Genomic DNA, 14,549 nt, shown 5'->3' on the forward strand with positions numbered 1-14,549 from the left:
AGAGACTGCCACCACTGAACCCAGTGGCCAAGGGACATTTCCCAGACAGGGTGGCCCAGAGAGTGCTTAGTGTTTCAAAGTGGAGCCCAGACCTGGGCACATCAGGGTGGCCACTGTAGGTTCTCTGAGCATTCGATGACATGGACATCGAATTTCTCATCTCAAGCAGCCAGCACGGCTGGCACAGCAACTCAGGGCTAATGGCTTGGTCTGGAGGGCAGGGAGAGAGGTTGCGCGCCTCTGGGCCAGGGCAGGAAGGAGCCAGAGGGCTCTACACGCAAGGGGAGGAGAGGGCTGGATGTACCAGCGGCTGCACAGGGCATATTCTAAGTCAGCTAATCTTCATTTTTGTGAATCTGGAAGGATTTGGGGATCATGAGCTGCATACAGACATACAAATTATCGTATGCTGAAAGCCAATTTGGTTCTTTGTTTCTTTGACCATCGTTTTCCTGTTTGAAAAGGATTTCCACAGATGAGGACCATCGCCTCTACAACACTGGGAGTAGAGACACCATTCTGTGAACACTGCAGAAATAATTACAAACTTTAAATGTCAAACAGACTCTGGTGTGTTTAAGGCCTATACACTACTGACAGTGTTTGGTGCACGGTTAAATAGCAAAGAAAAATTTTTGGAATGTTTCAGTTGCTAGAAGCTTATAGGCATAAGGGGCAAGTCCTTAGACTTATCCCCCACCCTTCTTTTCTCTCTTAGCAATGACTAGTTTAACATATGTTCTTCATCAATCCAAACATGACCAAGGCGTGCTACTTTCCCAAGATGCTCTAAAAAGAATGTTACTGATCTCATGATATTAGTCAAAGTAACAGACAGCAGCTTAGCTCATTTCCTCTTGATGATCATAATATCATCCCATGAGCTGCTCTCCTGAAAGCCATCACCTCACTTAGCTCCTCCCTGCAAACACGCAGGTCACTGTCTAGGAGATGCTTCAGGAGCACTGTCCAGGAATCCGGAAGTCGCAGTGGGCAGGAACACTAACCTGAGGCAGGATGAGGACAGCCCAGTTATTATCTCCCTGTTCTGCTGCCATATTGCACAGATCGCACTGCCCTGGGGCTTTCCACCTATTCAAATAGCGACTTTCAGGGCTTGTGTGAAGAGCAGCTGGCTTCCAACAATAAAGAATCGCCTCAGCTTTAGAAGTCAAGTTAGATTTTAATTTGTGTTCCCACCAAAACAACACACTTGAGAACCAGCATTTGTCATGGAGCGACAACTTTCTCAATCAATTTACCATATCAAGAAACAAGCCATAGGTGCTAGAGCATCATCCTGGAGGGCAGGGGAGACTGCCCTTCCACCTACCTGGCCAGGGCAGAAGGTTTGGAGGGAAGGAGAGTGGAAGGAAGGAAGTCGACCCCTGTGGGCCTGAGTGAGAGCAGGGGGAGCTCAGCAACCCTCCTGCTGCATACACCAAACTGGGGGAGTGGGCGGAGGGGCGGGAGCTTCAGCAAGATGCTCTTCAGTAAGACTCAAGAGAAGACTTCTGCAAGCGTTCTCCTCCAGGCAACCAGGGGCCAGCTCTCAGAGGCCCAAGGGAAGGAGAGCAAGTGTAAGAGATGGAGCATTTTGCTCAAAGAGCTGAGTATAGTTCAAACTGGATCATGCACATTCACGCTATGATCAAGCTGACTGCACTGCAATACAATGTAGGAGCAGGCATCTCCCCGAGAGACAGGAAACTACTTTTTCTTCTCCATTTGAGCTGTGTGACATCTTGAAACTCTGCCACACGGGCACAAGGTAATGGGTCCCAACTAGACTGAAGGGCACGGAAATGGGAAGACAGCAGCACCGACTCCTCCTCTGCTCAGTTAATCTACCAATTCAAAGTGATTTAAAGGCTAATGGAGATGAACGGTCCAGTGGATACACCAGGAGAAGGAAGCTACACATCCTCACAACTTCGAAAAGTGACAACTGACCGTAAGAACTGTGCATGTCATTTATAAAAGAAGTGCTGAGTTTACAGATGTATACATTTTAATTTTTTAAACCTAATTTTTTTAAATTTAAATTTTTAATTAAAAAAAATGCAGGGGGTTCTTGAAAAGAAGTTAGCAAACAACTTAAGGAGGTACCTTGAGCCAATGCAGGCTCAAGGCATAAAATACTTTATGAGAATATGTCAAAAATAAGCTTTGAAGGAATGGTGCAGGAGCAAAATCTGACAGTCTATGTGGAATTGACAGGATCATAGGAAGTAGCTTCTCTGTTCTAGCTTGGGAAGAAAAAGATACACTTTTTGATCCTTCATGGTCTTGGGTTTATCAAAAATGCAGTAGTGTTCTCTTGCATAAAGCATAAGCTTAGGAAAAAGTTCCTTAACTTTTCTTGAGCTTTAGGCTTCAGATATATTTTACACAAGTATTTTCGATGAGAGTCAACTGAAAAATAAGCAGTCTTGCTTTGTGTCCTTTAAAAAGCAACAGAAAGACTTTAAATAAAGACATAAAACAGTAGAGACCCCACCCAATACTTGGCCCCAAACCACCACATCCCACAGCACCGGAGATAGTTCTGGTTCAAGGGAAATCTGCGTAAGAAATGGGGTGACGCCAGCAGCAGGCGCCCCATTCTCACTTACCAATATGGTTTGGACAGCACCCAAGTGACTGTTTCCTAGCTTTCTCAGAAATCTTACAGCAGACTGAGTGTGTCACACGACACAGGGCTGGTCCAGGGACAACATCCGACAACACACCAAACTCTACTAGGGTTTTCACCTCTGTGCTCCCAGAGTCTGAAGCTCATTGTGGAATTTGATTGACAAAAACTGTTAAATGAGGAAATACCTTTCAAGGGGATCATTAGTCCCAAAAATGCTACTCTCTCCTCAGTTGTCCATTGTACAATATTGGGATGTGTGTGTGTGTGTGTGTGTGTGTGTGTGTGTGTGTGTGTGTAAGAATGTGTTCCTCAATGGTTTCTGTGAGCAGAATACAGTCAGCATGGGCACATGCTGAAGGACTATCTTGCAAGTCCCCCTGTGTCTGACTGGCACCCACCCCTGGTGTGATGAGATGTGTGGGGCCACGTTCACACTCCAGCATTGAAGCATTTCTCCCCGCACTGCTGGCCTGGCCACTGGAGCTGCCCCAGAGTAGATCAGCTGTCAGGGGGTGATGACTGGAGGAAATGCCTTTGGGAACTATTGGCTGGACCTTCCCCGTCAGCAAATTAACCAACAGCCTTTGGGATTCTACACTAACAAAAGTTAGGAAAGTTGATACCTGCAATTAAAAGATGCTTTTAATGTCAAGTTCTCAATAGAGATGGGGTGCAGCAGCACCCTCATTACAGGTCACACCTGGCCAGGTGCAGATGGGCAGACTGCATTTGTCCTGAGCGTGATCGCGCTCGTCACTGGATGGAGCAGGGGCAAGGAAAACACACGTCAGCCTCCCAGAGCACTCCTGGTGGGGCAGGCCGACTGTCCATGCATCTGCGGAAAATCCCTCATCTCGCATTTTTACTTAACGAACCTTGTTTTATCTGAGAATATTTAGAGTGATGTGTTCAAAGTGTCTATTCCAGTAACTTATATAAAAATATCCACAGAGGGGAAAAATTCATCCTCCTTGACAAAGCATCTTGTTCCTCCCTTTTAACACGAAGAAAGTACAGCTCTCTGCCCCAGGGAAGTGGGTTCCCCAGAGCAGACTTAATTAAATATGAAGGCAATTAAAATCAAGATTTTCATGGAGTTGCAAAAGATGGAAACAAATTAATGTCAGATAGGAAGGGGAAACAAAGGAACAGCGATGATAAGACGGAACTGCGATGCTGCCCCCCAACCCCGCACCCCCGGCTGAGGATGTGACCCACCACAGAGGCTGGGCTCTTTCACCTTGTTTTCTTCATTCCCTACGACTTCATCTTAACTCTAACTACCATGGCAGACCCATACTCCATATTAAAGATGGAACAAAATCAATGAAAAAAAAAAACTTGAGATTGAGATTGAGCCTCTTAACATGAGATTGAGTCTCTTAACAACTCTGAAGCACGCAACACTCTGGTGGGTCACCACGGGGCATGGCTGTGCAGTGCTCTCTGGAGCTTATTTCTCTTCCCTCACTGAATCTTGATGCCCCGAGATGGATAAATCCCCATTTCTGCCCCTGTTTCCCATTCCCTGGTAACTACCATGCTAATCTTTGACTTTATGAATTAGATGCCTCATATAAGTGGAATCATGGAGGACTTGGCTTTTCTGTGTCTGGCTTATTTCTCTTAGAATAAGGTCCTCAGGCCCAGTAAAAACAAGCCTTTAAAGAAAACTTCCTTGTAATAATTAAAGCAACTTATAACGTATTTACATGTCTAACATTTTCTCTCGTAGAAGGACAATATTGACTCTTGGGTCTCTGTGTATTAGTACAAATCTCAGGAAAAAAAAAGTTTAAAATTCAAGTCTAAAATAGATGGTAAATCTAATAAACATCAGCAGTTGAAGAGCTGAATCGTTATTTTCATCAGCATTAAAAGGATGATAAAATTCACTTTTAGTTTAAAAAGATGATAAATTCTATCATTCTCCTAGGATAGGGGAGAAGCAATGTCAGATCCAGTCTTAAGAGCACTGTGTATTATCACGAGTATCCAGTTACCCACTGAAACCTCTTAAACTCAGGCTACGAGAGCCTGATAATATTCGACATGGAATTTGATGGAAATATAGGAAGCAATTCCTCTCTTCTTGCATGCGAAGAAATCCTTATTTTCTCCCAGCAGCCTTTAATTACACAAGCGAACAAGTTCAATCTTGATATTTGATTGCAAACAACGGATGTATTCAAGTTCATTTACATAAATATTAAGTAAAATATTAAAATTTTATATTTTCTGAATAATATGAAAGATATGTTCAGATATTTATAATCAGATTTCTTTGAGTGGAATTTGATCTATTGATTATACCCTTCCTAATTTAAGCTCATCAAATCTGTCTTGTAATACATGCCAACATATGCACAATGAATTCTTTTCTCCCGTTATGGGGAGCAAGAATCTAAAACAAATTACCTGTAACTTCAAAAGCTCCACAAGAACAACTTTCAGTTGCTATTATTGAACACATTGGGCCTCGTCGCTAACTTCACTCATCCACATAACCCATACCGCCACGGTTCCAGATCTGCAGTGCAGGGGAAAACTGAACAGAGAGACGACTCGGGCTCCAATATGTGTCACAGGGCTTCCAGTGTTTCACCTGTGAAACACAGGTACTTGACAGGTGGTCTCTGAGTTCTTTTACTCCAAGTCTCTCCCAGTTCATATGCCTGGTATTTCACATTACCCTTTACTGCTCAAACAGTGTGCAAGAACTCCCAGGATCTGCGCTGGGATTTGTCAGAACAGATATGGCCCATTTCTGAGCGTGTTTCATCCTGTGTACTGAGCTTGCAGCTGCTCCTTTTTGTCTTTTTTTTTTTTAAGAGCTATTTTAATCAATATTTTTTTTAAAAGATTTATTTTATTTATACAAGAATTGGAGTACAGGCCAGATGTGTGGGAGAGTGAGAGGATTCACCAGAGACGAACAGAAAGGGCAGAATGTCCGAAATACACTGCTGAGGGGAGCAGTGGGTGAGATAGGAGAGGTCTGCCGTGCCATGTGGGTTGCTCAATGGCCAGATGATTGAACCAGGACTGCAGAGGCTACGGAGAGCTTCACAGCACTGTGCTCAACTGCCTGCGCCACCAGGGATGCCCTGCTCCTTCTTATCTTTACCGGTTGAAATTTGACTCATTCTCAAAGGTCTAGCTCAAAGGTCAGTGTGTGCTGGCAGTCTTCCCAATTTCTCAACCATTTTCTCCCATGAACATCCAAATCATTTATTTCTATAGCTTTAAATATCCATGCATCTGTCTAAATGTCTATGGGCAAAGTACATGTCTTCTATTAAATTTTTCTTCTTCAAGGGAAGAAGCAGCCTGTCCTCGGCGGCCTGCGCTAGCGCTAGCAGACTGGGTGGCTCCCTAGGACACTGTCCTCCATCCTCTTCACGGTGCCCCTTCAGCTCCCACCTCATCCTCCCCAGTGCTCCTCAGATACACCTGGCCCTGGCCTTCCTCTTTCCTGCTGTCTCTGCAGCTTCCCTGCAGTGTAGATGTCTACCCTTCCCGTCACCGATGTTACCGTGATTTCTAAGTGGGGAACCTCAGGGAAGAGGCAGCATTTGCTAGAATGTGCAGCTACCACCCAGGGGCCTAGGGACAAGAGCAGTAACTACCTTTTTAAGTTATGAATCGATCAGCTGTCCAAAGCATCACATTCTTTTGACTTGTAATTCCAGATATTATTCACTTGAGGACTTGGATCCATACAACCAAGAAGCGAAGATCAAGTTCTGGAGAACTCAGGGAACAGCACCCCCAGGGAAGCTGGTCCGTGGGACTGGCACACTCTCCCTCTCCCTCTCCCTCTCGAGAACTCACTGTACCAGCAAATGAAAGGCCCTGAGCAGTCCTGCGGTACAGATGTCTGATTAATTTTGTTCTAACCAGCATTTCCCCAAATTACTATTTCACCAGGAACCCATTTCTCCCATGTGACAGTTACCAATATCCCTAGAAACCGAGGTTCCTCAGCACACAGGGTGGGAAATGCTGACCGAGCGTATCTTTTCCTTGAGTTGACTAAATCCCCCTCGAGTGCAGGTTTCACAGTAGTCCAAAGGGTTTCTGTGAAGGCTCATGAGGCCAGTCCTGTTTGTCTCTGACCACACAGGCGACAGAGAAGAGGCCTCGTGCCCGTGGTCTCAGCCCACATCAGTGAGGAAGAGGTGGTAGGCGAGGCCCCCGGCCCTGGGCACCTGCAGAGTAAGGGTGCACACCCTACCCCCCAAACCCCCGCTGAACCCCAACAGGCTGGGGAGGGACTCAAATACACAAACAGCTCACGAACTTGAAATGGGTGCTGTTCAACCTCAGATTTCTCCCTTAGCATTATGACGGATCCAAAAATACAGTAAGAGCTGAAGCAGTTAGCAGACTGCAGGGTACACCATAAGTGCAAAGAGGAGCTATTCTAGGCACCCCAAGCAGCCCTTGACACTGTCAGGCTGATCAGTAGTCATCACATCTCTGCGCAGCTGCTGGGAGGAACGTGGCCCAAGGTGGACCGCAGGATGGTGGCACCTGCCCCTTACAGGACTTAAAAGTTATTGTTTAAAAAAATGAAATTTCTCACCTTCACCAGCTTGAAAAGTGAAAAGGAAAGAAAAATAGGAAATCAATGGTTGGTTGCAGGGGAAGGAAAGAAAGCTCTTTACTCCCTATGTGTGGAGAATGGGGAATCCTTTAGAAACCAATTTGGATAGAGCCCTTGAAAAGCTAACTAACTGCTACTGAATCCAACGGAGGCAAGTGTGTCCGCACCCCGCATTCTAAAACCACCACCACAGACCACACTCCTTCAAATACAGCAAGGTCAGGGGAGGGACTTTTCCAACATACGTGAGAGAAGCATGAGATAGGACCGCACAGCTTGGCCAGCGGTCCTGGATTTTTCTGGGTACCGTAAGGAACATGGAGTAACTCAGCCTCCTTTTCGCCTCCCGCCACTTGCGGCTTTGTTTTCCTCCCAGGTTTTGTCACCCACAGGCGACACCGTGTTATTGTAAGAACATGCTTAGGAGTATGAGCAGGAGGCACATGCACCTATGATTACGGACACCTGGGCCAGAAGGGGGAGAACGCGCGGGGGTCATGAGAGAGATTGCAGGGAGATCGCGGAGATTAGAAGGCTTGCTCCGGCCCCCTGCCTGCTGGTCTGCCTGCATTCCCTGCTTCAGCATTAAAGGCACCTCAGGTATGTCTGAGGCTCCGAGATTCTCTTCCCACATCAACAGTGAACCTGCCAGGCCTGGGATGGTTGTACCACAGGTACCGTCCCAAGATCCCTTCCTCACCAGGCCACGTCAGGGCACGAAGAACCACTCACCGTGTCGTAAGTCGTCACGATCTTCTTCAGAACCTCGGGCACGATCCCCTGCAGCTCCATGGTGGGGTACTGCTCGCTGAGGTTCAGGACCACCAGGGGTGTGTTGTCAGGCCCCAGGAAGCGGGGAGACACAGCCAGCATGCACTGCTTGAGGTTGGCCACAGAGGAGAGGCCACAGAGCTCCTTGAACGACACCACTGCATTCTGTTAAATGGAAAAAGAGGGGCCCTCTGCAGTTAACCGGGGGTTTTCACTGCCCTGGGCTATTACACTTGATCATCCTTCAACTGCCCAGCACAACAGTCATTAGCCGTATTATCAGAGTTGGCTAGTGCTTATTTTAGCCTGGGAGAAAGGGTTATTTTCCAAAGTAAACATAGTTATAGACATTTGCAAACCTGATTTATCAACAGTACAGAAAATGCAAATAAGTTAAATTCTTCTGAAGGCTAAGGCTCCTTTCAGATCAAAGTTCAGAGCAGCACTAATGTGGCTATGCAGTTGAGCAAGCAGAAAGAATGGCTCTGCCTTCGAGATGTCAGCTTTAAAATAACTATCAAGCAGGCCAGCGTTCCAGAAAGGAGGGGCACATTTGTGAGCTGGAGCTCCCAGTCTCTCACCTGCTTGCACCCACTGGTTCCAAATCTAAAGGCACTCTGGAGGACCCTGCTGTTTGTTGGTGGGCTCTGCCCAGCAGGAGACCCGGGTTACCCATGATGGGCCATGGTTACCATGGTTACCCACCACCTTCCCCAGTGTCTTGCCCTAGATCTCAATGTTCCTCCTCCTCTATCTTGCTAATCACCAGAGGTATGCCATGAACATTTCCATTAAAGAAAAGGCTTGGATCCTCGAGTGCGTGAGCTGGCATTCTCCAAGCGCTTGGCTACAGCAGGCCTGTTAACTACACAGGAGCACATGTAAACCTCTCAGCAAGGCTTGCTGGTGGATTTGGACACTGGGCCTGCGTGACTTCTCTCTGTCTGAGATCATACAGCTAGTAGGCGAGGGAGTCAGGGTTTCACTGAAATCTGCTACTGTTGTGGACTCTGGTATAAAAGCAGGTGAACTGTACTCTAAACAGGAGTCCGGCATGTTATTCCAGGCCCACCTGGGCTGAGCACAGCTGTCCTCAGGTAGGGAGGGATCAAGTCCCCCGAGTTCCATGCCTTCTACTGTCCAAGACCCAGGCTCTTGGAAAGGAACAACATTTTAGTTTCAAGTATAAACATTTTCTTTTCATTAATGTTGCTTTGAACATCAAACTATATATATCATTTTGCTCAAAGTCACTTGGACATTGATGGCTTATAACATCAGTGGGGTAGCCAAAGTGGGCCCCCCAGTCACTATCCCACCTCTCTGTTTAATTTTCTCCCCAGTATGGGCTGGCATCTGCAGAGGCCCAACCTGCTGATTCGCCTGTACCTGTTGTCGGTTTCCCTTTCCCCCAACCCAAGCACAAGCTCCCTCCCACTGCGGACAGGATGTCCTGCTGGGTCACTGCTGCCCCCTCTGGCCCAGGCTGCCTGTGAGTGGCAGGCACTTTCTGCACTAGGTGCACCACCTCTCCCCACTGGTTCTGTGGGGTTCAGCACAAACTCCCAGCTCTAGGAAAGATGACACTGGTGCTCTGGAATCTCCTCCAAGGAATTCGGTGTCACACACACAGCAGCCTTGGGGCAGGACATGACTGCTTGCTCAGAGCTGAGGGTTTACCATACCACCCCTACCTTAAGGAACAAGCCCTCACATTTCTGCTATGCTTTTACTTTGCAAGAAAGAAATAAAATTTCTCTTTTATTAATACAATATCCACAGGCCAGGTAGATGGGTGAAACACGTTGACTGTTCTCAGACTCCACTGACTGGTGGATCCTGCACCCACAGGCATGGTCGGGTGAGGCTGGCCCTCGCTGCCCAGCTCTGCAGCAGCCACGGCCACGGGCAGACTGCTAGACTCGCAAACGATCCTTAATTACACACATAATTCCTAACTGAGTGCTTTTAGTCATTATGGAGTTCAGAGGTAATTATTATCTTAGACTTCTAATAAACACACCACATGTCTTTTACTTAAACAATTAAATAGCTGTCCTCTAAAATCAAGGACTCAATATGCAAACATGCTGGCTCATTTAAGAGCTCGCGACTTCCCACCACTGCCGCGCCAACGGGAAGGACGGGTGCGTGTGGCTGTTATTTTACAGGCTGCTGATGTGCGTTCCAGCTGAGGGATGGCCAGAAAAGCCTGAGAGTTGCACGTCGGAGGACTGTCGAGGAGTCATTAATGGGACCAAGAGGCAGCATTTGCACAGCATACAGACTACTGTATTCGAACACATTATCAACTCTTCCAGGATCCACTAGTTCTGGAAATGTAAATGATTAAAAAATGAGGCGAGCTGTAAACATTCTAATGACCGGCTGGAATTTACCAATGATTTAAAATCAAATCCACCACTGCAAAATACATGTGCGTGGACACACACACACACGCACACACACACACACACCCCTGCATATTCATGAACCCTGCACAGGCACGGGGGAATCCTGGACAGTCAACAGACTCAGGAACCTACCTGCATGTTCTCCCGCAGGTCCGTGGCATCCCGGATGGGAGGCTGGGCGTTCTTGAACACCTCGTCCACCGTTTTAATCCACAGTGTTCTCAAAGATGCATATTCCCTGGATTTCTTCCCTTTCCTCACAGAGAGGCCCCGTTTGTGAGGTTTCCCTCCCCCTCTTCGGTTAGTGATGGCCACATGGACAAACAGGGACGCGTGGGCCAGCACCTCCCCGGTCAGGGACTGCAGTGGCACGTGGCGGTAGCCCGTCTGCAGACACTCGAAGGGGATGGTGTACTGGCCGATGAACTCGTCCCCGATGTAGTCGTCGTCCAGCGCGACGAAGCGTACCATGGCCAGCTCCGGCAGGTTGATTTGGAACTCGAAGCTCTCGTCGAAGATGGGCGTGTCTCCGTTCTGGTGCACCGTTTTCGTCCTCTGCTCCGCACAGTCGGCAGGGATGCCGTGGATTTCCACGTAGACGTAGGGGTCCACCACGTCACCTTTGGCACCTGAGCCTTTGGGTTTGGGGAAGTTCTGCCCGCTGATGATCTTAATGTGCAGGAGCTGCGGTGAGACGCCCGGGACGGAGTCCTTGGTGTTGGCGCTGAAGAAGGAGACCTCCTCCCGCATGATGGCCGGCCGCAGGACGTAGCCACAGTTCCCATTCTGCCGGAACCAGCCAATATTCAGGTCCATCATCAGCCCTGGAGTCTGGAAGTTCATGGCTACGATCTGACAACCGCACTTCCAGAAATCCTGGGGGTTCATGTTACTGGAATCAATTCTCATGGGGCTGGGGAAAACCCTGGCCAGGAAGCGTTTGTTGTAATTGACAAAGTCCCCCGGGTTTTCGTTGGCGTACTTGCTAGCCAGCACTTCGTTGAAGGAGCAGACCTCCCAGTACTTCTGAACCTGAAAGGACACCTGGAATTCCTTGAACTGGACAGACTTGCAGATGCTGACCAGCTCGGACAGCTCCTTGCAGAGCTGGAACCGTTTCACCGGCACGTTGTTGGCCTGCTCCACATTCTCCTTGCCCACCCTCTGGGACATCTCTGCCCCCTCGTCCTCGTCCGTCACATCCCCTTCTACCCCGGAACAGCTGGAGGACAGCTTCTTGGCTTTGATGAGGATCTTCCCTTTCAGGACATCGGGGGAGGGCAGATAAGACTCCTCCACGTTGGGAGATGTGGTATACAGCTTGTCCCCCAGAATCTTCTTCATGTGTTGGACCATGGCCTTCTGCTGCTTGATAGAACAGTGGTTCTCTAGACACAAAATAAGTGGGTACTCTGAGGCGAAGAAGGCATACTTGTTGATGATATCGATGACACTGCGGAACACGATCTGCGAGGTCATGGTGTGGCCCGTGTAAATCACGGGCTCATTGTCTGGCCCGTCCCAGACGTCTAACTCCACACTCCGGCAGCCCATCTTAAGAGCTCGGATGTAGCCCGTGATATCAGAGGGGCCTCGGAATTGATCCTCTATTAAGTACGTGTTATGAGATGAGTTTATGAAGTAATGAGACAAAGGCTGCTTCATGTCCTGACACACCTTTTTATGTTCCGGGTCGAATATGAGACAGTCAGGCGACATCAGGTAATTGGTGAAGCCGTCTATGGAGAGCCAGCCCTTCTCCTGACCCTCTTTGGACGGCTCGTATTTGTGAATGATTTCAAGGCTTATTTCCTCATTGATATGCGCCACCCCTTGCTCCGCCTCGAGGAACATCATAAGGTCCTTGGTGTCAAGGAATTCTTTATTGCTTGAAAACTGAACTAAAAGGAAATAAATTTCAGGCCTCGTACAAAGCTCATGGTAAACCTCCACAAACTCATCCTTCGTGACTTCAGTGCCACCTTTGTCCTTGGATTTGTGCAATTCTTTGAACTTAAGCTCGATTTTGCTAATTTTTAAGCCAGGATTGAGGTTTCTGATACACTGCACGGCGTTGCACAGAGTGATATGTCCCAGATTATCTACATCGATCTCACAAAACATCTGTGAAATCCAAGAAGTCCTCATGTTGTCTTGGCTACTTTCTAACATGTCAAGTGTGTGTTTTCCGTAAGAAATGAGATACCGCAGCCCCGTAACCCAGATGTTCGCAACATCAGCCGAGTGGGCGACCAGATCCAGGGACTCATAATTCTCCCCATAGATGACAGAGAACGCACAGTCTTCGGAGATCTGGTCAGAGATGCCATTGCTGCGGAAAATGTCTGTGTTCTTCCCTGTCCTCACTTCCTTGATGGACTTGATGTCAATCTTGGCTTTCTCAGAATCCTTCTTAGATGGTTCCCACCTCAGGCTCTGCATGTCGGCGTCCAGTAAAAAATACCTATGGTAAATTCTAGAGTTGGAGCGAACCTTTTTGAGTTCTGAGCCCTCGACCATTGAGTTGATACAGTCACTGGCACTGCTGATCTTCTTCTCCGTGGGCATGCTGCTAAAGGAGACGGTCTTCTTCCGTTCTCTTTTCTGTTTTGTGCCATCCTGGGCAGGAAAATAAAAAGTGTATTAGAATAACAGAAAAGTGGTATGATATGTAATATGTTAAGTCTTGATGTTCAGTTTAGGAATAAGCATTTAATTTCCTTGGGAATCCCTTATCTGTGTCCTGTGATGAATGATGCTCCTTCACATCTAAAGCTTGGCAGGGGCTTGTACTTTGCAGGCTAACATAAACAGGTAAGAAATCATTATGAAATAATTGCAATCCATGAATGTCAAGAGAAAACAATTTCAGTAACACACAATAAAATCTTGCACAGAGAACTGGCTACATAATTTGCAGTGCTCAGGGGAATCAAAGTGCAGAGTTCCCCATTCAAAAATTATGAATTTCAAGAAGGCAATGAACAGAAGAACATCATGGCAAATACAAAGCCATCCTGAGCGCGAGGCCTGCACAGCCACACCAGGAGACGAGCCCTGCCTGGACACACATCCCCCACACCAGTGCTCCTCAAGGCATAGACCACGGTGCCTCATGCCTCAGAATCACCTAGGTTGCTGGATGCAGATCCCAGGCTGGTGGAACAGATCTCCAGGGAGTGGTGCCCAGGACCTGGCATTTAGGCAATGCTGTAGGTGATGGGGTATATTAAAGTGTGTAAATCACTTTCAGACCACTGGGGATTCATTAGGATCTGGGCTATTTCTAGAAACCATATCTACCAAATGACCAGACAGCTAAGTACAAACCACTAACGTATGTAAATGAGTAGATACTAGAATCCAGTAGAAACTCCTGACTCTTCAGAGTCTCAAGTTACATGAATCATGATCCAAAATACCTCAGATAGGGCCCCCCTGTGGTGCAGGGGTTAAAGACTCAGCACTATGAAGCTATCACCAGCCACTGTGGCACAAATTCAATCCCCGGCCAGGGAGCTCACCCACATGGTGCAAAAGACCTCTTCTGTCTCACCCGCTGCTCCCCTCAGCAGTGTATTTCAGTGAAACTGTTTTGCTCCCCATTCTGTCTCTGGTGAATCCACTTACCTCTGGCCTAGACCCCAGTTCCTATATGCATAAATACATAAATCTTTTTTTAAAAAAAGATATGATTTTACTGCTGCAGTTGTATGACATCTGGGTAAGGGCTCTAGATTACAGCCAGAGGTGCATTTATTAACATTATTGATCAGCGCTAAAGAACACTGTCACCTAATGCCAGTATTCCAGAGCTCTCCAGGACAATAGTACCAACTGCAAAACTTCAGTCAGTGCCTATTTCCAAAGAAGTTTTCTGCACCAATAACTCATTCCTCCACTTTCCTATATAATATAACGTGTGCCCACCTTAGGTGGCAGACTGTGTAGGTTTAAGTCCTCTTTCCCCATACAGAAGACCTCATGACATCTTCTATAATTTTAACCTAAAACATGACGTTGTCTTTTAAGAAGGCTAAGAGAATGTGAAAATTCTCAATAAGTCATTATACTCATAAATAAAGAAGGAGATGACAGTGTGGGTTGTACAGCTTTC

General features: G+C 47.2%; 1 protein-coding gene across 1 annotated transcript in view; it reads right to left on the reverse strand.

Annotated features, from left to right (window-relative positions):
- Positions 1-14,549, reverse strand: part of PLCL2 (phospholipase C like 2) — a gene marked incomplete at its 3' end in the record, with an annotated part of 162,247 nt that overhangs the window by 60,679 nt on the left and 87,019 nt on the right. The window contains exons 2-3 of the mRNA XM_084247014.1: positions 10,565-13,051; positions 7,980-8,183 (exon numbers count right to left, since the gene is read on the reverse strand). Coding sequence (XP_084103140.1) covers positions 7,980-8,183; positions 10,565-13,051 — 2,691 coding nt within the window. The remainder of the gene's footprint in view (positions 1-7,979; positions 8,184-10,564; positions 13,052-14,549) is intronic.

The sequence above is a fragment of the Talpa europaea genome, assembly GCF_964194135.1.
Source record: "Talpa europaea genome assembly, chromosome: 11".
NCBI classification, from domain to species: Eukaryota; Metazoa; Chordata; class Mammalia; order Eulipotyphla; family Talpidae; genus Talpa; species Talpa europaea.